The sequence below is a fragment of the Hylobates moloch genome, unplaced genomic scaffold (assembly GCF_009828535.3).
Source record: "Hylobates moloch isolate HMO894 unplaced genomic scaffold, HMol_V3 SCAFFOLD_5, whole genome shotgun sequence".
In the NCBI taxonomy this organism is placed as follows: domain Eukaryota; kingdom Metazoa; phylum Chordata; class Mammalia; order Primates; family Hylobatidae; genus Hylobates; species Hylobates moloch.
In genome coordinates, this window is record NW_026652280.1 from 93,734,293 (window position 1) to 93,758,084 (window position 23,792).

At 38.2% G+C, this 23,792-nt stretch overlaps 1 protein-coding gene and 1 non-coding gene across 2 annotated transcripts in view; both read left to right on the plus strand.

The window, feature by feature from the left end:
- The window catches only part of DNAH12 (dynein axonemal heavy chain 12), a 258,401-nt gene that overhangs the window by 65,460 nt on the left and 169,149 nt on the right, over window positions 1-23,792 (plus strand). Inside the window, exons 13-18 of the mRNA XM_058439110.1 lie at window positions 1,867-2,045; window positions 8,020-8,155; window positions 19,185-19,310; window positions 20,254-20,388; window positions 21,221-21,414; window positions 22,879-23,122. Of these exons, the coding sequence (XP_058295093.1) occupies window positions 1,867-2,045; window positions 8,020-8,155; window positions 19,185-19,310; window positions 20,254-20,388; window positions 21,221-21,414; window positions 22,879-23,122 (1,014 nt within the window). The remainder of the gene's footprint in view (window positions 1-1,866; window positions 2,046-8,019; window positions 8,156-19,184; window positions 19,311-20,253; window positions 20,389-21,220; window positions 21,415-22,878; window positions 23,123-23,792) is intronic.
- LOC116470091 (small nucleolar RNA U13) lies at window positions 21,629-21,734 on the plus strand. The gene has a single exon (XR_004248520.1). It is a non-coding gene; the product is annotated as a small nucleolar RNA U13 (small nucleolar RNA).

A 23,792-nucleotide genomic window follows, 5' to 3' on the forward strand; every position in this document is an offset into this window, starting at 1 on the left:
TGATGGGTACATTTTACCTATTTTTGTACGTTTAAAATGTTCCATGAAAAAATTTAATATAATTGTGAAATATAACATACATAGTACATATGTATAGACTGATAGGTAATTATAACCTAGGTGGTAATAACCATGTAGCTTAAGAATGAGAACTTCACAACACCCAGAAGCCACCACATGCCTCTCCCCAATTATAACTTTCTTCTGTCTTTATTGGTAACTATACCCTGACATTTCTTGCTTTCCTTTATGGTTTTACCACCTATGTGTGTATACTTAATATAGTTTAGTTTTGTCCATGGTAAGTTTGTATGAAAGGTATCACACTGTATATATTCTTTTGTGTTTTTCTTCTTTCATCATGGTAAAATTTATCCATATTCATCTTTTTTCAATGCCATGAGTTCTGTCTACCCTTTATATGGTGTTTTTTTTGTTTTTTTTTTTGTTGTGTTTTTTTTTTTTTTTTTTTTGGAGATAGAGTCTCACTCTGTCTTCCAGGCTGGAGTGCAGTGGTGTGATCTCAGCTCACTGCAACCTCTACCTCTCAGGTTCAAGCGATTCTCAGCCTCTTGAGTAGCTGGCATTACAGGCATGTGCCACCACAGTCAGCTAATTTTTGTAGTTTTAGTAGAGACAGGGTTTCACCATGTTGGCCAGGCTGGTCTTGAACTCCTGCCCTCAGGTGATCCACCCACCTCGGCTTCCCAAAGTGCTGGGATTACAGGCATGAGCCACTGCGCCTGGCCTATTTGGTGAATTTCCAACCAAGAACAAGGCAGGTGCTTAAGATAGTTTTTGAATCAATTAATTATTATCTTCCCCCTTGAACACTGAAAAATTTAAACCCAATTCACCACATCCTAGATACTCTAGAAAAACAGGACAGCATTGAGAGAGAGTAACACGAAGGAAAGTTCTCCTGAAGGAAGAATAAAAGGAACAGGCCATTTCAGTAGAGAGTGGAGATCAAATGAGAAGGAAGGCAGATAGGAACATTAAAGGTGGATTGTGAAATTAAGTCAAAGTTTGTCCAAAGTTGGTAAGTGTGTTTCACTTTTACCAAGTACAACATATCTTGTCAGATTTTCTTGATACTGCTTTAATTTTAAAAAATTACCCCAGTGTTTGGGTACTAAGAAGTTGACATACATTCCAATATCTTGGATCTTGGTAATTGCAGAGCATCTGTTCCTGGATTATTATCATTATATTTTTAACAGATAGGGTCTTACCCTGTCACCCAGCCTGGAATGCAGGGTGCCATCATAGCTGACTGCAGCCTCAAACTCCTGGGCTCAAGCAATCCTCCCACCTCAGCCTCCTAACAGTAGCTAGGATTATAGGCTCAAACCATCATGCCTGGCTTGGAGTATTTTGACAAAAACCAATAAGTTCCTTATATATATGTATTTTTCCTAAAGATTGAATTAGAATCCTTGACCATGTGGACGTAAAGTGAAAAAAAATAGAATCTTTAATGAGCTATCAGTAATGGCAAAAGCAAATATTTATCCACTATGCAAATTGTTACATGATGTAAGTTTGTTTCTAAACAGAGAAATGGGTTGACTGTGGGAATAGTTTTAAAAAATAATTATTGAGGGAAATTTTACCTTGTGATATGTTCAGATTTTGATACTGTGAATGGTATCGTATTAGATATTTACTGGTAGATTGACAAATTCCTTAATGAAAGAATAGGTGAAAAAATATGTATGCAACAAGGGAAAAAACTTTAGTCACTTAGCAAAAAAGAAATAAAGTTGTATTTATATTATATAATTAAGACTTTCATAGCAATACAATATTATAAAATCACTGAAAGTTCTAAACATTTTTTTCATTTGAACACTTTTTTTCAAGTTTATAGAAAAATTTTTCAATCTTGCCTCAGAAATAATGCTTTTGCCTCAGTGGATTCATTACCCTATGGTGCGTTTGGATTGTGAAGATTTGAAGACAGGCCTGACAAATAAAGCAAAAACCTTTGCGACTATATTATTAAACGACATAGCTTCAAAATATAGAAAAGAAAATGAATGGTAAGTAGAATTAATTCCCAAGCTCAGAATTATATGGCTAAAAGAAGTATTTTGCTAAAGTAACTCTTGTTTAAAAACAAAAGCTTAAAATATGTAAGTACTTACAAGTTTTTCTCCATAGCTGCCTCCTATAGAGGTGCCTTTGTAGTCCCATTGGGCTGGGTTCTTTTTGTTTGATACTGTTTGATACTTTTTAAAATGCAACCCAGGATTTTAAAAAAAAAGAAATGGCAATAAACCAGATTCAGGTACAGGTTACATGATAATGATAAGATTGTAGACTTTTGGTGATATTGGGCAGATCTAGGATCATCCCTGATCACAATATTTACTTATTGTATCACCGAGCTTATTTTTCTCATCTGTAAAATGGAGACAGTAATACCTACTTTTCAGGGTGGCTATAAAATTGGATTCATAAACTAGTGGCCTGCTACCTGAGTGTGTCATTAGATGTGTTTTGCTTGTTTCACACTGTGTTTTATTTTGTTTAAACAGATTTTGGACTTGCTACCATCATTTTAAAATTAGGAGTACACACACACATGCGCACGTGCACACACACAAACACACACTTTGGATTTCTTACCTTTCTTGAAAAAGTGGGAAGACCATGCCACATCGGGCCTGCTGTGGTAAATGGAGCTAAGAAGCAACTTTGCCTTTTAGACAGGGAATATGTCCTGTGTTTTGTTCACCCAGTGCTCAACCAATTCATCATCCAATTTATTGAACTCATTTGTTATCTGTGTGTCCCCAAAAAGCTTGTAACTTCCGTAAAGATGAAAACTAATGTATGTATAGCACCTAGCACACTGCCTGGCACATGGTACTCAATAAATGTTAACTATTATGTTTATTTTCCCGGAAGCAAAGTGAAAAAATTGCATGCTTTGGAATCAGAAAGACATGAATTTGAATACTGATTGCCATTAACTAGTTCCATAACTCTGGGCAAGTTACTTAATTTTCCTGAGCCTCAGTTTCCTACTGTGTCAACTGTGAAAAATAGTACCTTCCAGGCAGGCGCGGTAGCTCATGCCTGTAATCCTAGCACTTTGGGAGGCCGAGAAGGGCGAATCACGAGGTCAGGAGTTCGAGACCAGCCTGGCCAACATGGTGAAACCCCGTCTCTACTAAAAATACAAAAAATTAGCTGGGTGTGGTGGCAGGCGCCTGTAATCCCAGCTACTCAGGAGGTTGAGGCAGGAGAATCGCTTGAACCCGGGAGGCGGAGGTTGCAGTGAGCCGAGATGGCGCCACTGCACTCCAGCCTGGGCTACAGTGTGAGACTCCATCTCAAAAACAAACAAACAAAAACAAAAAGAAAAAGAGTACCTTCCTCGCAGGACTAATATTAGGATCACAGATAACATTTGTAAAATATCTAGCACCTTGCATGGCATAGAATAGGAGCCCAATAAATACCTTAAATTGAATAAGTAAATACATGACAGTCAGAAGTCAAATTTATCAGGCATATTCTGTATAAAAGTATACTACACGAGAAGATACCAAAGAGGGTAAAGTATTAGAACCTTTCCCTTTCTTGAGAGTTGTAACCATCCTGATGAGTAACAACAATGATAATGCCGTAGTTAGTAAAAACAAACAAACAAAAAACACTTTATGTTTAACATAATTTTTTTGTATTTGTTTTTGTAGTATCTGATTTTTCTGGAAAATTCCATACTTCTCACAGAATAATTATCTTGTTATAAACCTATGATATAAAAGCAGCTGAAAGTTTATCCAGTTTCCTTCACCTAGTTTATTATTTGATTCCATCCTGTTTAAATTCTGTACTTCAGATAACATCAAAAGGAGGAAATGTGTGCCACTAGGTTAAGTACAAGGTCACTGAAGAGCAATTTGCTTACTTCACCATTTGGTTTAGCATCTGCTTGGGCCATCTTGCTCTCATCATTTTGTTTGCCTCCTTTTCTTTTGCTGAAGTATCTCTGCCCAAAGGACTCAGATTCTGCGCTAGCAAGATGATCGATCCCCAGGAGGATTATCTGTTTTTTTGCATTATCCACATTAATGCTTGCTTTCTTTCTTTCTTTCTTTCTTTCTTTCTTTCTTTCTTTCTTTCTTTCTTTCTTTCTTTCTTTCTTCTTTCTTTCGTCTTCCTCCCTCCCTTCCTTCCTTCCTTCCTTCCTTCCTTCCTTCCTTCCTTCCTTCCTTCCTTTCTATTAGAGACAAGGTCTTGCCATGTTGCCTAGGCTGGTCTCAAACTCCTGGACTCAAGTGATCCTCCCTCCTCAGCCTCCCAAAGTGTTGGGATTACAGGTGTGGGCCACTGTGCCTGGCCACATTCCTCCTGTATTTCTGATATTCAATAATTAACTATGAAGTCCTACATGATCTGATTCCTGCTCACCACTTCAACTTCGTTTGCCATTCCTAAAGTATGCCAAGCTTATTACCACCTTATGGCCATTGTCCTTGCTGGTTTTTCTTCCTGGAATCTCTTTTCCTGGTATTTGAACAACTCATTTGTTTTTTCCCCTCACCTTGAATATCACCTCCCTAGAAAGGCCTTCTCTGGCCCCTCTGTATAAAATAGTGGCTTCTTCTTGACACTCCATCATTCTTTTTCCTTTTATGTTGCTTTATTTTTCTTCATAGCTTTTTTTTTTTCTTTAGAAATAGTGTCTTACTATGTTGCCCAGACCGAAGTGCAGTAGCACAAGTATAGCTCACTTCCGCCTCGAACTCCTGGGCTCAAGGGATCCTCAGCATTTTTTTTGCTACCTAACAGTGTACATATGTGTGCTTTTGTCTCTCTCCTCAGCTTCAGTACAAGCTTTATGAGGGCAGGGTCTCATTTGCTGCTATATTTACAATGTTTAGAATTTTTCTGAGCATATTGTAGGTACTCAGCTATTTATTAAATGAGTGAATGAGCAAGTATAATTTCCCACATATTTCTCCAAATTCCTGCATGAACTAAAAAATCATTTACCTCTTTTACACTTTGTTTTTACAACGTTTTTTCCTGATATTTCTAGTAATAGAATGACAATACAGATTTCTATTTTTTACTTAAAATTAAAAAAAAAATTTAATAGAGACATGGTTTTGCCATGTTGCCTAGGCTGATTTCAACCTCCTGGGCTCAAGAGATCCTCCTACCTCAGCCTCCCAAAGTACTGGGTTTACAAGCATGAGCCTCTGTGCCTGGGCTAGATATTTTTTTCTTAAAGAAAAAATTAATTTTAATTTTTAAAATTTCAATAGTTTTGGGGGGTATAAGTGGTTTGGTTACATGGGTAAATTCTTTTTTTTTTTTTGAGATGGAGTCTCAATGCAACCTCTGCCTCCCAGGTTCAAGCTATTCTCCTGGAATCTCCTCAGCCCCCCAAGTAGCTGGGACTACAGGCGTGTGCCACCATGCCTGGCTAATTTTGTATTTTTAGTAGAGATGGGGTTTTATCATGTTGGTCAGGCTGGTCTCGAACTTCTGACCTCAAGTGATCTACCTTCCTGAACCTCCCAAAGTGCTGAGATTACAGGTGTGAGCCACCACTCCTAGCAGGTAAGTTACTTAGTGGTGATTTCTGAGATTTTAGTGTACCCATCACTCAAGTAGTGTACGCTATACCAATATGTAGTCTTTTACCCCTCACCTGCCTCTCAGCCTTCCCCACACCGAGTCCCCGAAGTCCATTATATTACTCTTTTGAGTCCTCATAGCCTAGCTCCCACTTATAAGTGAGAATATACGATATTTGGTTTTCCATTCCTGAGTTACTTCACTTAGAATAATGGCCTCCAGCTGGGTGCGGTGGCTCATGCCTGTAATTCCAGCACTTTGGGAGGCCGAAGCAGGTGGATCACGAGGTCAGGAGTTCAAGACCAGCCTGGCCAACATGGTGAAACCCTATCTCTACTCAAAATACAAAAATTAGCTGGGCGTGGTGGCATGCACCTGTAATCCCAGCTACTCAAGAGGCTGAGGCAGGAGAATCGCTTGAACCTGGAGGTGGAGGTTGTGGTGTATCATGACACTGCACTCTAGCCTGGGCAACAGAGTGAGACTCTGTCTCAGAAAAAAAAAAAAAAAAGAAAAGAATAATGGCGTCCAGCTCCATCCAAGTTACATACAGCAAAGGACATTATTTCATTCCTTTTTATGGCTAAGTAGTATTCCATGGTGTCTATATACCACATTTTCTTTATCTACTCATTGGTCAATGGGCACTTAGGGTGGTTCCATATCTTTGCAATTGTGAACTGTGCTGCTAATAAACATGCTTGTGCAGGTGTCTTTTTCATGACTTCTTTTCCTTTGGGTAGATACCTAGTAGTGGGATTGCTTGATTGAATGGTAGTTCTAGTTTTAGTTCTTTAAGGAACCTCAATACTATTTTCCATAGTGGTTGTACTAATTTACATTCTCACAAGCACTTTAAGTGTTCCCTTTTCACCACATCCATGCCAACATCTATTGTTTTTTGACTTTTAAATTATGGCCATTCCTGCAAGAGTGAGGTGGTATCTCATTGTGGTTTTAACTTGCATTTCCCTGATGATTAGTTATGTTGAGCATTTTTTCATAGGTTTGTTGGCTGTCTTCTTTTAAGAAATGCCTATTCATGTCCTTTGCCTACTTTTTGATGAGATTATTTGTTTTTTCCTTGCTGATTTGTTTGAGTTCATTGTGGATTCTGGATACTAGTCTTTTGTTGGAGGCAGAGTTTGCAAATATTTTCTCCCACTGTGTGGGTTGTCTATTTACCCTGCTGATTATTTCTTTTGCTGTGCAGAAGCTTTTTAGTTTAATTAGGTCCCATTTATTTATTTTTATTTTTGTTGTGTTTGCTTTTGAGGTCTTAGTCATGGATTCTTTGCCTAGGCCAATGTCCAGAAGCTTTTTTCTGATGTTATTTTCTAGAATTTTTATGGTTTCAGGTCTCGGATTTAAGTCTTTGATCCGTCTTGAGGAGATTTTTGTATAAGGTGAGAGATGGGGATCCTGTGGCTATTCAGGATTCCCAGCACTATTTATTGAATAGGGTGTCCTTTCCCTAATTTATGTTTTTGTATGCTTTATCAAAGATTAGTTTGGCCCAGATATTTTAAAGCACAGGAAAAAATTCTATGAAATGTAACTTTAGTTGAATAACGCTGTGGGATATCTAGGTTCATATCCTACTGGGATATTCCAAGAGAACTGTTAATTAAACTATGTATAAGGAAGGGTTTGAGGGTTTGATCTGTTTACTTGCTGTACTGTCATGTTTCACAAGAGGCACTAATAATAATAAAACTAATAATTATACTAATGATTATAGTTATCAGTAAATAGAATGTACTGTGTGCTAGACTCTTTGCATTCATTATTGTGTTACAACAATCCAGAAAGATGAATGTTACCTGGGTATTTAAGAGAGTTGAAGAGGTCGCTAAAATTTTTTTCTAATATGCCATAATTTTGCATGTAAATATTACCTTAATTTTGTAGGTTTTATTAATGTATAGTATATACTGAGTTACAGCAGATAAGCTTTTTTTTTTTTTTTTTTTTTTGAGACAGGGTCTCACTCTGTCACCCAGACTGGAGTGCAACGGTGCAATCATGGCTCACTGTAGCTCAACCTCCCAAGCTCAAGTGATCCTCCTGCCTCAGCTTCCCAAGTAGCTGGGATTACAGGCATGTGCCACCATGCCCAGCTAATTTTTGTGGTTTTTTTTTTGTAGAGACAGGGTTTCAGCACTTTGCACAGGCTGGTTTTGAACTCCTCAGCTCAAGTGATCTGCCTGCCTTGGCCTCTCAAAGTGCTGTGATTACAGGTGTGAGCCACTGCACCTGGCCAAGCTTAAATATTTTTAAGATACCTTAGTGAATCAAGCAATTATTTTTAGGATACCATAGTTCTTATTTTATAGTAATCGTCATAACACACATTTATTGAATATGATATAACATTAATTAACGTAAGTCTATTAAAGCGGAGTATTATGTCAGTATTTGCAGTGAATTTGAAGCAATTAAAGAACATGCATTAAAAGTCCCTGAAACAACAGAAGAGATGATGGATCTGATATCTTATGTAGAAAAAGCCCGGACTGTAGGAATCGAAGAGTTGATTTTAAGGATCCAGGTAAGAAATTTTAATTTGCATATTTTGGTTTGTTTTCATTGTGAAATACGATTTTCATAGTGAAGATGTGTAAAATATATAGTCACACAAATAGTTGTAAATTGAGCAGTTATATTGCCCCCACCTAGGCCAAGAAATAGGATATTGTCAGCACCCCAGGACTCTGCATATAACTTTCTGATCGCCATGCCTCTCCTTCTCCCCGTCCTCCCCTAGAGGTTTCCAGTTGATTTTTACAGTAATTTTAGCTTTGAATTTCTTTTTTCTTTTTTTCAATGTTGCACAGTTTTTTTTATTATTATACTTTAAGTTTTGGTGTACATGTGCACAACGTGCAGGTTAGTTACATATGTATACATGTGCCATGTTGGTGTGCTGCACCCATTAACTCGTCATTTAACATAGGTATATCTCCTAATGCTATCCCTCCCCCCCCCCCCACCCCACAACAGGCCCAGGTGTGTGATGTTCCCTTTCCTGTGTCCATGTATTCTCATTGTTCAATTCCCACCTATGAGTGAGAACATGCAGTGTTTCGTTTTTTGTCCTTGCGATAGTTTGCTGAGAATGATGGTTTCCAGCTTCATCCATGTCCCTACAAAGGACGTGAACTCATCATTTTTTATGGCTGCATAGTATTCTGTGGTGTATATGTGCCACATTTTCTTAATGCAGTCTATCATTGTTGGACATTTGGGTTGGTTCCAAGTCTTTGCTATTGTGAATAGTGCCGCAATAAACATACGTGTGCATGTGTCTTTATAGCAGCATGATTTATAATCCTTTGGGTATATACCCAGTAATGGGATTGCTGGGTCAAATGGTATTTCTAGTTCTACATCCCTGAGGAATCGCCACACTGTCTTCCACAATGGTTGAACTAGTTTACAGTCCCACCAACAGTGTAAAATTGTTCCTATTTCTCCACATCCTCTCCAGTACCTGTTGTTTCCTGACTTTTTAATGATGGCCATTCTAACTGGTGTGAGATGGTATCTCATTGTGGTTTTGATTTGCATTTCTCTGATGGCCACTGATGATGAGCATTTTTTCATGTGTCTTTTGGCTGCATAAATGTCTTCTTTTGAGAAGTGTCTGTTCATATCCTTTGCCCCCTTTTTGATGGGGTTGTTTTTTTCTTGTAAATTTGTTTGAGTTCTTTGTAGATTCTGGATATTAGACCTTTGTCAGATGGGTAGATTGCAAAAATTTTCTGCCATTCTGTAGGTTGCCTGTTCACTCTGATGGTAGTTTCTTTTGCTGTGCAGAAGCTCTTTAGTTTAATTAGATCCCATTTGTCAATTTTGGCTTTTGTTGCCATTGCTTTTGGTGTTTTAGACATGAAGTCCTTGCCCATGCCTATGTCCTGAATGGTACTGCCTGGGTTTTCTTCTAGGGTTTTTATGGTTTTAGGTCTAACATGTAAGTCTTTAATCCATCTTGAATTAATTTTGGTATAAGATGTAAGGAAGGGATCCAGTTTCAGCTTTCTACATATGGCTAGCCAGTTTTCCCAGCACCATTTATTAAATAGGGAATCATTTCCCCATTTCTTGTTTTTGGCAGGTTTGTCAAAGATCAGATGGTTGTAGATATGTGGCATTATTTCTGAGGGCTCTGTTCTGTTCCATTGATCTATATCTCTGTTTTGGTACCAGTACCATGCTGTTTTGGTTACTGTAGCCTTGTAGTGTAGTTTGAAGTCAGGTAGCGTGATGCCTCCAGCTTTGTTCTTTTGGCTTAGTATTGACTTGGCGATGCAGGCTCTTTTTTGGTTCCATATGAACTTTAAAGTAGTTTTTTCCAATTCTGTGAAGAAAGTCATTGGTAGCTTGATGGGGATGGCATCGAATCTATAAATTACCTTGCGCACTATGGCTGTTTTCACGATATTGATTCTTCCAACCCATGAGCATGGAATGTTCTTCCATTTGTTTGTATCCTCTTTTATTTCATTGAGCAGTGGTTTGTAGTTCTCCTTGAAGAGGTCCTTCACATCCCTTGTAAGTTGGATTCCTAGGTATTTTATTCTCTTTGAAGCAATTGTGAATGGTAGTTCACTCATGATTTGGCTCTCTGTTTGTCTGTTATTGGTGTATAAGAATGCTTGTGATTTTTGCACATTGATTTTGTATCCTGAGACTTTGCTGAAGTTGCCTATCAGCTTAAGGAGATTTTGGGCTGAGATGATGGGGTTTTCTAGATGTATAATCATGTCATCTGCAAACAGGGACAATTTGACTTCCTCTTTTCCTAATTGAATACCCTTTATTTCCTTCTCCTGCCTGATTGCCCTGGCCAGAACTTCTAACAGTATGTTGAATAGGAGTGATGAGAGAGGGCAACCCTGTCTTCTGCCAGTTTTCGAAGAGAATGCTTCCAGTTTTTGCCCATTCAGTATGATATTGGCTGTGGGTTTGTCATAGATAGCTCTTATTATTTTGAGATACATCCCATCAATACCGAATTTATTGAGAGTTTTTAGCATGAGGGGCTGTTGAATTTTGTCAAAGGCCTTTTCTGCATCTATTGAGATAATTTTGTCATTGGTTCTGTTTATATGCTGGATGACATTTATTGATTTGTGTATGTTGAACCAGCCTTGCATCCCAGGGATAAAGCCTACTTGATCATGGTGGATAAGCTTTTTGATGTGCTGCTGGATTTGGTTTGCCAGTATTTTGTTGAGGATTTGTGCATCGATGTTCATCAGGGATATTGGTCTAAAATTCTCTTTTTTTGTTGTGTCTCTGCCAGGCTTTGGTATCAGGATGATGCTGGCCTCATAAAATGAGTTAGGGAGGATTCCCTCTTTTCCTATTGATTGGAATAGTTTCAGAAGGAATAGTACCAGCTCCTCCTTATACCTCTGGTAGAATTCGGCTGTGAATCCATCCGGTCCTGGACTTTTTTTGGTTGGTAAGCTATTAATTATTGCCTCAATTTCCGAGCCTGTTATTGGTCTATTCAGAGATTCAACTTCTTCCTGGTTTAGTCTTGGGAGGGTGTATGTGTCGAGGAATTTATCCATTTCTTCTAGATTTTCTAGTTTATTTGCGTAGAGGTGTTTATAGTATTCTCTGATGGTAGTTTGTATTTCTGTGGGATCGGTGGTGATATCCCCTTTATCATTTTTTATTGTGTCTATTTGATTCTTCTCTCTTTTCTTCTTTATTAGTCTTGCTAGCGGTCTATCAATTTTGTTGATCTTTTCAAAAAACCAGCTCCTGGATTCATTGATTTTTTGAAGGGTTTTTTTGGTCTCTATTTCCTTCAGTTCTGCTCTGATCTTAGTTATTTCTTGCCTTCTGCTAGCTTTGGAATGTGTTTGCTCTTGCTTCTCTAGTTCTTTTAATTGTGATGTTAGGGCGTCAATTTTAGAACTTTCCTGCTTTCTCATGTGGTCATTTAGTGCTATAAATTTCCCTCTACACACTGCTTTAAATGTGTCCCAGAGATTCTGGTATGTTGTGTCTTTGTTCTCGTTGGTTTCAAAGAACATCTTTATTTCTGCCTTCATTTCGTTATGTACCCAGTAGTCATTCAGGAGCAGGTTTTTCAGTTTCCATGTAGTTGAGCAGTTTTGAGTGAGTTTCTTAATCCTGAGTTCTAGTTTGATTGCACTGTGGTCTGAGAGACAGTTTGTTATAATTTCTGTTCTTTTATATTTGTTGAGGAGTGCTTTACTTCCAACTATGTGGTCAATTTTGGAATAAGTGTGGTGTGGTGCTGAGAAGAATGTATATTCTGTTGATTTGGGGTGGAGAGTTCTGTAGATGTCTATTAGGTCTGCTTGTTGCAGAGCTGAGTTCAATTCCTGGATATCCTTGTTAACTTTCTGTCTCACTGATCTGTCTAATGTTGGCAGTGGGGTTTTAAAGTCTCCCGTTATTATTGTGTGGGAGTCTAAGTCTCTTTGTAGGTCTCTAAGGACTTGCTTTATGAATCTGGGTGCTCCTGTATTGGGTGCATATATATTTAGGATAGTTAGCTCTTCTTGTTGAATTGATCCCTTTACCATTATGTAATGGCCTTCTTTGTCTCTTTTGATCTTTGTTGGTTTAAAGTCGGTTTTATCAGAGACTAGGATTGCAACCCCTGCCTTTTTTTGTTTTCCATTTGCTTGGTAGATCTTCCTCCATCCCTTTATTTTGAGCCTAGTGTGTCTCTGCACGTGAGATGGGTTTCCTGAATACAGCACACTGATGGGTCTTGACTCTATCCAATTTGCCAGTCTGTGTCTTTTAATTGGAGCATTTAGCCCATTTACATTTAAGGTTAATATTGTTATGTGTGAATTTTTTCCTGTCATTAAGATGTTAGCTGGTTATTTTGCTCATTACTTGATACAGTTTCTTCCTAGCCTCGATGGTCTTTACAATTTGGCATGTTTTTGCAGTGGCTGGTACCGGTTGTTCCTTTCCATGTTTAGTGCTTCCTTCAGGAGCTCTTTTAGGGCAGGCCTGGTGGTGACAAAATCTCTCAGCATTTGCTTGTCTGTAAAGGATTTTATTTCTCCTTCACTTATGAAGCTTAGTTTGGCTGGATATGAAATTCTGGGTTGAAAATTCTTTTCTGTAAGAATGTTGAATATTGGCCCCCACTCTCTTCTGGCTTGTAGAGTTTCTGCCGAGAGCTCAGCTGTTAATCTGATGGGCTTCCCTTTGTTGGTAACCCGACCTTTCTCTCTGGCTGCCCTTAACATTTTTTCCTTCATTTCAACTTTGGTGAATCTGACAATTATGTGTCTTGGAGTTGCTCTTCTAGAGGAGTATCTTTGTGGCGTTCTCTGTATTTCCTGAATTTGAATGTTGGCCTGCCTTGCTAGATTGGGGAAGTTCACCTGGATAATATCCTGCAGAGTGTTTTCCAACTTGGTTCCATTCTCCCCGTCACTTTCAGGTACACCAATCAGATGTAGATATGGTCTTTTCACATAGTCCCATATTTCTTGGAGACTTTTTTCATTTCTTTTTATTCTTTTTTCTCTAAACTTCTCTTGTCACTTCATTTCATTCATTTGATCTTCCATCACTGATACCCTTTCTTCCAGTTGATCGAATCGGCTACTGAGGCTTGTGGATTCGTCACGTAGTTCTTGTGCCTTGGTTTTCAGCTCCATCAGCTCCTTTAAGGACTTCTCTGCATTGGTTATTCCAGTTAGCCATTCATCTAATTTTTTTTCAAGGTCTTTAACTTCTTTGCCATGGGTTCGAACTTCCTCCTTTAGCTCGGAGTAGTTTCATCATCTGAAGACTTCATCTCTCAACTCGTCAAAGTCATTCTCCATCCAGCTTTGTTCCATTGCTGGTGAGGAGCTGTGTTCCTTTGGAGGAGGAGAGGCGCTCTGATTTTTAGAGTTTCCAGTTTTTCTGCTCTGTTTTTTCCCCATCTTTGTGGTTTTATCTACCTTTGGTCTTTGATGATGATAACGTACAGAAGGGGTTTTGGTGTGGATGTCCTTTCTGTTCGTTAGTTTTCCTTCTAACAGTCAGGACCCTCAGCTGCAGGTCTGCTGGAGTTTGCTGGAGGTCCACTCCAGACCCTGTTTGCCTGGGTATCAGCAGCGGTGGCTGCAGAACAGCGGATATTGGTGAACAGCAAATGTTGCTGCCTGATCATTCCTCTGGAAGTTTTGTCTCAGAGGAGTACCCGGCTGTGTGAAGTGTCAGTCTGCCCCTACTTGGGGGTGCCTCCCAGTTAGGCTACTTGGGGGTCAGGGACCCACTTGAGGAGGCAGTCTGTCCGTTCTCAGATCCCCAGCTGCATGCTGGGAGAACCACTACTCTCTTCAAAGTTGTCAGACAGGGACATTTAAGTCTGCAGAGGATTCTGCTGCCTTTTGTTTGTCTGTGCCCTGTCCCCAGAGGTGGAGCCTACAGAGGCAGGCAGGCCTCCTTGAGCTGCCGTGGGCTCCACCCAGTTCGAGCTTCCCGGCCACTTTGTTTGCCTACTCAAGCCCCGGCAATGGCGGGCGCCCCTCCCCCAGCCTCTCTGCCGCCTTGCAGTTTGATCTCAGACTGCTGTGCTAGCAATGAGCGAGGCTCTGTCCGCAGGATATGATCTCCTGGTGTGCTGTTTGCTAAGACCGTTGGAAAAGAGCAGTATTAGGGTGGGAGTGACCTGATTTTCCAGGTGCTGTCTGTCACCCCTTTCTTTGACAAGGAAAGGGAATTCCCTGACCCCTTGCGTTCCCTGGGTGAGGCGATGCCTCACCATGCTTCGGCTCACGCTCGGTGCGCTGCATCCACTGTCCTGCACCCACTTTCCAACATTCCCCGGTGAGATGAACATGGTACCTCTGTTGGAAATGCAAAAATCACCCATCTTCTGCATCGCTCACGCTGGGAGCTGTAGACTGGAGCTGTTCCTATTCGGCCATCTTGGCTCCACCCCCTTAGCTTTGAATTTCTTTAGTTTAACCAGTTGTGTGTATATCCTTAAACAATGTAGATTTTTAAAAATATTTTTTTCTTTTATAGTTTCTGCATTTAATGATATGCTTTTACCTTTTCTAGCACAAGATTATGTACCTATTTACCTATATTTTACTCTTATTCTTTGTTTAAAAAACTTTTAAAAATGTTAAACAACACATATACCAAAATTACATAAAACACAAATTGTACAGTTTGGAATGTTCTAAAGTAAACAGCCAGTAATTACCACCTAGGAAAATAAATAGAACCTTGCCAACACTCTAGAAGCCCATCATAATCCCTCATCTTCTGGATGTTGGCACTTTTCTGATTTTTTTTAATTTTTAATTTTTTATTTTTTTGAGACAGAGTCTCGCTCTGTCACTAAGGCTGGAGTGCAGTGGTGAGGTTTTGGCTCACTGCAACCTCTCCCGTGTTCAAGTGATTCTCCTGCCTCGGTCTCCCGAGTAGCTGGGACTACAGGCACCCGCCACTACGCCCGGCTAATTTTTGTATTTTTAGTAGAGACGGGGCTTCACCATATTGGCCAGGCTGGTCTGGAACTCCTGACTTTATGATCTGCCCGCCTCAGCCTCCCAAAGTGCTAGGATTACAGGCATGAGCCACTGTGCCTGGCCCATTCTGATTTTTATAGTGATTACTTCCTTGTTTTTTTTAATAGTTATACAACTTAAACTTGCATTTCTAATCAATATAGTTAATTTCTTCTGATTTTGGTCTTTATGTAAAGGGAATCATACTGTTTATATTCTTTTGCCTCTTGTCAGTGTTATGTTAGTAATGTCATTGTTCCTTAACTTTAGCTGATTTTCATTGCTGTCTAGTATTCCATTTGATATTGTATCCATTCCACATTGTATACAATAATTTATTTTAAAAATTTTACTGTTCTGGATATTTGGTTGTTTCTGCTTTTGATATTACTGGCAATGCTTCTGTGAACATTTTTACACATGTATCCCAGTGCACACATTCATTCATTTCTTCCAGGTGTTATAAGATATGCTTTTATTCACCTTTACTAATTAAGGCAAAATTCTTTTCTAAGTAGTTCCAGTTTTAGACTCCTATTAGCAGTGCACAAAGTGTCTATTATTTTAACATTCTTACTTGCAATTGTGAGATGGTTTAAATTTTGCCAGTCTATTGAGTGAAAGTTATGGTATTTTCAATTTGCATTTTCCTAAAAAGAAATGAATTTGAATACTTTTCATATGCTTATTGGCTATTTGGAGTGCCTCTTTTGTGAAATGATAGTACATACATTTTGCTCCTTTATTTTTTTGGGTTATGTACCTTTTCCTTATTGATTTGTAGCAGTTAAAAAAGTGGTAAAATGAACATAACAAAAAATTTACCATTTTAACCGTTTTTAAGTATACAGTTCAATGTAGTAATTTTTAATATATTATTAGGTATCTTTTTATTCACTCTGTAATTTAACTTTTTAATGGTGTTTTTGATGAACAGAAGTCCTTAATTTTAATGCAGTTGAATGGAGCAATCTTTTATTTTATAATAAATGGAGCAATCTTTCCTTTTTTCTTTCTTTCTTTCTTTTCCTTTCTTTCTCTTTCTTTCTTTTTTCTCTCTCTTTCTCTCTCTCTCTTTCTGTCTCTCTCTTTCTTTCTCTCTTTCTTTCTTCCTGTTGGAGACAAGGTCTTGCCATGTTGCCTTAATTTTAGTGCAGTTAAATGGAGCAATCTTTTATTTTATACCTAGTGCTTTCTGTGTTTTATTTAAGAAATCCTTGGGCCGGGCGCGGTGGCTCACGCTTGTAATCCCAGCACTTTGGGAGGCCGAGGTGGGCGGATCACGAGGTCAGGAGATCGAGACCACGCTGAAACCCCGTCTCTACTAAAAATACAAAAAATTAGCCGGGCGTGGTGGCGGGCGCCTGTAGTCCCAGCTACTCGGAGAGGCTGAGGCAGGAGAATGGCGTGAACCCGGGAGGCGGAGCTTGCAGTGAGCCGAGATTGCGCCACTGCACTCCAGCCTGGGTGACAGAGCGAGACTCCGTCTCAAAAAAAAAGAAATCCTTTCCTACCTTGGTTCAAAGATATTTTTCTTCCACCCTTTTCTAGAAGCTGTTTAGTTTTGCTTTTGAGATTTAGGTTTCAATCCTGAAAATTTATTTCTGTAAATAATGTGAGGTCCAATTTAAATATTTTCCCATATAGATGAGCAATTACATATTTATTGAAGAGACCATCCCCACTGTGTCCATATATGTGTAGATCTGTTTTGAGGCAGCTTGTTCTGTTCCACTGGCCTTTTTTTTTTTTTTTTGAGAAAGAGTCTTGCTCTGTCACCAGGCTGGAGTGCAATGGCGCGATCCCGGCTTACTGCAACCTCTGCCTCCCGGGTTCAAGAGATTCTCCTGTCTCATCCTCCTGAGTAGCTGGGACTACAGGCACACGCCACCACACCCAGCTAGCACCACCACAGCCAGCTAATTTTTGTATTTTTAGTAGAGACAGGGTTTCACCATGTTGGCCAGGATGGTCTCCATCTCTTGACCTCATGATCTGCCCGACTTGGCCTCCTAAAGTGCTGGGATTACAGGCGTGAGCTACCATGCTCCACCAAAATTTATTTTTATATACTAATTTAATACCCATCGCTCAATTTTTCTTTTAAACTTTTCTATTTAAAAATTTGAACTTTAGGCCCTGCACAGTGGCTCATGCCTAAAATCCTAGCACTTTGGGAGGCCGACGTGGGTGGATCACCTGAGGTCAGGAGTTCGAGACCAGCCTGACCAACATGGTGAAACCCTGTCTCTGCTAAATACAAAAAGTTAGCTGGGCGTGGTGGCACATGCCTGTAATCCCAGCTACTTGGGCGGCTGAGGCAAGAGAATCACTTGAATATGGGAGGCGGAGGTTGCAGTGAGCCGAAATTGCACCATTGCACTCTAGCCTGGGCAACAAGAGTGAAACTCCGTCTCAAAAAAAAAATTTTAACTTTAATATTTTTATATATTTTAAATTTCTCTTCTTAATTTTAATAGTTTTATCTGAAGATTATTTTGGAATATCTGCATATACCATTATACAACTTGGAAATAATGACAGTTTTGTTTTTCCTGATCAAATGTTACACATTTGCAAAACTGTATTTTCTTTGCAACAATGAACTGTCTGGGACTCTAGTACAATGTTGAATAGCAGTGGATGGCAGGTTTCCCATCTTTATCCCAACCTTAAGGGGAAAGCTTTCAAGATTTTACTATTAAGTATGACATTTGTCGTAGGTTTTATACAGGTACTTTTGCCAGATTAATAAATTCCCTTCTATTGTTGATGTGCTACTAGGTTTTTTGAAAAGAAAAATTAGTATGAGTGGACTTTGAATTTCACTACATGCTTTTTTGCATCTGCTGTGGTGATCATATGCTTTTTCTCTTTAATCTATAATATAATGAATTACATGGATTGTTTTTTATTTTAAAGTTTTATTTCTATGTGCATTCTATATACATAAGATATAGAATGTACAAAATACATATTTAATGTTATTTTCAATACATAATTTTATATCTATATTGTATATAGATGTATATATATACATATACATATGTATAATATAAAATCAAAAACCTTAAATTTGCCTTTGAATCTGTATTTCAATTCTTAAAAATTAGTACTACAGTACAGCTTATAGAGCAATGAAAGATACAGAGGGTAAAAATATTCAACCTGTCTACTCAGATAATCTATTGTTTTAAGAGTTTTTTTTCTTTGCAACTCACCTCCAACTTTTTTTTTTTTTGAGACGGAGTCTCACTCTGTCGTCCAGGCTGGAGTGCAGTGGCACAATCTCGGCCCACTGCAACCTCTGCCTCCTGGGTTCAAGCAATTCTCCTGCCTCAGCCTCCAGGTAGCTGGGACTACAGACGTGCGTCTCCACGCCCAGCTAATTTTTGTATTTTTAGTAGAGATGGGGGTTCACCATGTTGGCCAGGTTGGTCTCTAACTCCTGACCTCAGGTGATCCACCCGCCTCAGCTTCCCAAAGTGCTGGGATTACAGGTGTGAGCTACCGTACCTGGCCAACTCACCTCCAACTTTTTCTGAACTATTACATACCGCGATATTCTGGACTATTTCATAGAGCAACATGTGAAGTAGGCCAAAAAGGTGGTGATGTCAGTGAAGATACAAAACGAAAGAAAAGATACTAAAATCTTTGTCATCAAAGATTCAAAAATAAAAAAATTTATAAGAATAAAATAATTTAAAATCCTTTAAAATCAAAATTAAAGGACTTCTGAAGATTTAATTATGTTTTTCAGTCATAAACAAGGGAGGACCAAAAGTTCCTTTATGTTAAATCAACTGCAAGTGAAAACTTTTTAAAAGCCTTATTTCTACCATAAAAGTATACAATTATGTGGCATGAAGCAAGATAAATAATACTGCAGCTATTGAAATACCCATCTGGTTTGGGTGATATATAAAATATCAGTTAATAATCTGAGTCAAATTGGAATCTGAAAGGGTATTAGAGATTGTTGTTGGTTCTTCTCTTTTTCATAATGACTTAGATTTTCTATATGACATATTATATCCAGAGTTTCTTTTGTAGGAATCTAAACGCCAAATGAGTTACTTTTTAGATGTTTTCCTGTTTCCTCAAGAAGACTTAGCTTTAAATGCAACTGTCCTCATGTGGCCTAGGAAAATTAATCTCATCTTTGATGAAAATGATGAGGTAAATATATTTTTCGGTATGTATTTTTGTAATCTGACATTTCAAGCACATCATTCACATTTAATTTTCATATCTCCTGGCCATCTAACTTTAAAAATAATTTTGTGTGTCAATATGAGTTTGAGACTGGCCACACTTATGGTCCTCTAGGCTTAAGACAAGCTGTTAGGCTTAACTCACAAGGTCTGGTAAGTAGTGGGGCTGACATTTAGAAAGTCAGAACTATTATATAAATTAATAATAGAAGCACTTAACTGAGAAAGTGCTTTCCATTTATTCAATTATTTAACTCTCATAAAAATCCCATGTGCTCCCATTTCTTCCATTTTATAGATGAGAAATATGAGACTCAGAGAAATTAAATAGTTCAATATCACAGTGATAAAATTTACAATTTTATATCAGACTGAATATATTTCAGATATTGAAAAAGTCCTAATGTAAATCGGTTTAACCTGAATTGGGAGGTAAGGTGGTATTGTAATAAAAAGCGTGGCCTTCAATCAGATAAACCAAGATTCTAATCCAGATTTTGATTTTTATGATTTTGTGAACATGAACGTGACTTCCATAAGATTCAATTTCTTTTCTCTGAAATGAGACTAATAATACCAGTAATAATGTAGGTAAGGTATTTAATAGTTCTTGATACATGGCACATGCTCAATAAATGGTAATTTTATTATTATCCTAGAATCTGTTAAATAAAGTATTTGATTAATGAATATGAGTTGTTAAAGTCACTTTGGAGATCTAGGAATGTTTTTCTGTGTGGTTTATTATTCTTTGCATTTTTATATTAGTAATTATAGGCATTGTTTTATTTTTGTACTCAATTTTTACTTCTCTGATGGTTTTTATTGTTATACACAGTATTTGGATTTCTGACTTGGTAATTCTTTGTTACAGATTAACTAACATGATCAAATTGTCTTTTAAAAAGCTAATTGAGAATGCTAAACATAAAAAAGAAAATGAACTAATGGCCAAGAGAGAGAAACTTATTTTGGAAATAGAAAAGGAATCACGCCGCATGGGGGAGTTTACAGAATTTGCAGAGCTGGAGCGCATGCAACAGGTCTGATAAATATATGAGACAATAGCTATGGCCAGCCCATAGAGTCATACAGGACATGTTAACATAAATTTAAAAATATAGAAAAATATAAGTTTACTATTTTTTTGTGTTTACCCATATTTTTCTATATATTACATATATACATATATATTTATCTAATACTATAATATATAGTAAAATACGTAAATATTTATTTAAATACTTTATATGTAGTCTCAGCCTCCTGAGTAGCTGGGACTAACAGGCGTGTGCCACCATGCCCTGCTAATTTTTTGTATTTTCTTGTAGAGATGGGGTTTTGCCACGTTGCCCAGGCTGGCAAACAAAGACCTGACTCTTAGGCCCAAAACCGGAACTATGTTATCTTTCTTGTGACTCCGTTCTCTATTTGTAGAGTAGGCATAATCGTACCTTTTGCTCTCAATCATAGTTATGTTGTGAAGTTAATATTTAAAGTTGCTCTATAGGCCGGCCACAGTGGCTCACTCCTGTAATCCCAGCACTTTGGGAGGCTGAGGTGGGCAGATCACCTGAGGTCAGGAGTTCGAGAGCAGCCTAGCCAACATGGCAAAACCCCGTCTCTACTAAAAATACAAAAATTAGCTGGGCGTGGTGGTCCGCATCTGTAGTCCCAGCTACTCAGTAGGCTGAGGCGGGAGGATCGCTTGAACCAGCGGGGCAGAGGTTGCAGTGAGCCCGGATCACGCCACTGCACTCCAGCCTAAAAATAAACTTGTTGTATAAATACAAGGACATATTGTACACAGTATCATATGATTTTCTTTTTATAACATTACTTGAATATTTTTTAAGACAAAAAATTTGCTTTCAGTATGTGACAGATGTAAGACAACTACAAAAACGTATTCAGGAATCTGAAGAAGCAGTGCAGTTTATTAATAAAGAAGAGGAACTTTTCAAGTGGGAATTGACAAAATATCCTGAACTGGATAAATTAAAAGTTAACATTGAGCCCTATCAGAAGTTTTTTAATTTTGTTTTGAAGTGGCAACGATCAGAAAAACGGTAATTGCTGGTAATGTAATAAAAATCAAGCAAATGATAGAAAATAATTTGTAAAATATAAATTGATTTTTTTTGATTAAGTGTTTAAAAGTAGGATTTATATGTCCATTTGAAAGAGAACCAGGTACCATATAGGAGAAGCATCCACTGCTGCTAAGGTCCCACTAACCTTACTAAGGTTATATATATATAACCTTAGTTATATATATCTGAGATCCTTTTCTGGTTTATGAGCATAATGATTGGATTTTCATGCTCATGTGTGAGAGATGTGCTTCCCTCAAACGTTGTTACAATGTTGGCACATTACCCTTCTGACATGAAAAAATTATATATATGAGTTGTCATTTTGGTTTCTGAGAGTCAATTCCCTTTTTAATACAATAGATTAATTTCACTAATGTTTACCCCCAAAATTAGAAGAATGGAGTCAAATTGCATTTTATTTTTATTTTTGTTTTATAATTTCCACTTTTATTTTAGATTCGGAAACATGTGCAGGTTTGTTTCATGGGTATATTGCATGACACTGATATTTGGGGTACAAATGATCCTATCTCCCAGGTAGTGAGCACAGCACCTAATAGGTAGTTTCTCAGCCCTTGCTCCCCTCCCTCTCTCCCACCTCTAGTAGTTCCCAGTGTCTGTTGTTCCCATCTCTATGTTCAGGTATACCCAGGGCTTAGCTCCCACTTCAAACTGAGAACATGAGGTATTTGGTTTTCTGTTCCTGCATCAATTTGCTTAGGACAATGACCTTCAGCTGCATAGGGCATGATTTCATTCTTTTTTTAAGGTTGCATTGTATTCCATGGTGTATATGTACCAATTTTTTTTTTATTCAATCCACTGTTGATGGGCACCTAGGTTGACGCCATGTCTTTGCTATTGTGAATAGTGCTGTGATGAACAGACAAGTACATGTGTCTTTTTGGCAGAATGATTATTTTCCTTTGGGTATATACCCAGTAATGGGATTGCTGGGTCAAATGGTAGTTCTGTTTTAAATTCTTTGAAAAATCTCCAAACTACTCTCCACAGTGGCTCAGCTAATTTACAGTCCCACCAACAGTGCAACAGTGTATAAGCATTCCCTTTTCTCCACAACATCTGTTTTTTGTTTTTTTGTTTTACTTTTTAATAATAGCCATTCTGGCTGATGGGAGATGGTCTCTCATTGTGGTTTGATTTGCATTTCTCTAATGTGAATCTGCATTTTATTTGGGGACTGTTAATCATCCATTTATAATCTGATACATATTTTAGCACATGCAGCATAGTCAAAATGATTATTTTAGTTCTGTCTTTCTACCATCAGCTCTACTTGTGTGCCTGAAAAAACTGTTAACAGCTCTTGCTCTCATTTTTCTCTCTTAAAAAACAAGGGGTCTAGCCTAAAGGATCTCTAAGACCCCTTCAAACTTCAAAAGTCTGAGTTTAATAATATTTTTTCTTTCAATTCAGGTGGATGGATGGAGGGTTTTTGGACCTCAATGGGGAAAGCATGGAGGCTGATGTGGAAGAGTTTTCCCGAGAAATTTTTAAGACACTGAAATTTTTCCAAACGAAGCTAAAGAAAGAATTACAAGAAAAAAGAAAGGCAGCAAGAAAACGGTCTTTGGAAGAAGAGAAAATTGAAGAAGAACCAAAAGAGAATGCTACTATTACTATGTGCAGTACAGTCATGGAACAGATAAAAGCTTTTAAGGTATAAATATATATAATAACATTTTAATGTTATAGCTATCTTCTCAGCTTTTCTGTTACGTAATATATAAATTATAAAGCCAATCTTCTGGTTTTACATGTTTATTATTTATTATTATTAATAATTTTTGAGACAGGGTCTTGCTCTATTGCCCAGGCTGGAGTGTAGTGGTGACTCACTGCCACTGCCACCTCCTGGGCTCAAGCGATCCTCCCACCTCTAGCTGGTGCTACAGGTGTGTACCACCATGCCTGGCTAATTTTTTGAAGAGATAGGGTTTTGCTGTGTTGCCCAGGCTGGTCTCAAACTCCTGTGCTCAAGCAATCTGTCCACGTTGGCCTCCCAAAGTGCTGGGATTACAGGCATGAGCCACCACATCTGGCCTATTATTACTTTTTAGATAGGGTCTCACTCTGTTGACTGTGCAGTGGCACAGTCATAGCTCACTGCAGCCTCAGACTCCTAGGCTCAAGAAGAAGACACTATTTCTTCCCCTTTGGCTAATGAATTGGGTCTCTGTCACTTGTAATCAAAGGAGTATGGCCAAATGAAGGTACTGAGGAGAAACAATCAGAAAAAAATAAGATTTTAAATTCCTCTGCTATGCCTCAGCCTCTTGGTCAAGCTCTGGACTCAAAAGCCTTCATCTAAGCATTTTGCAAATGCTAAA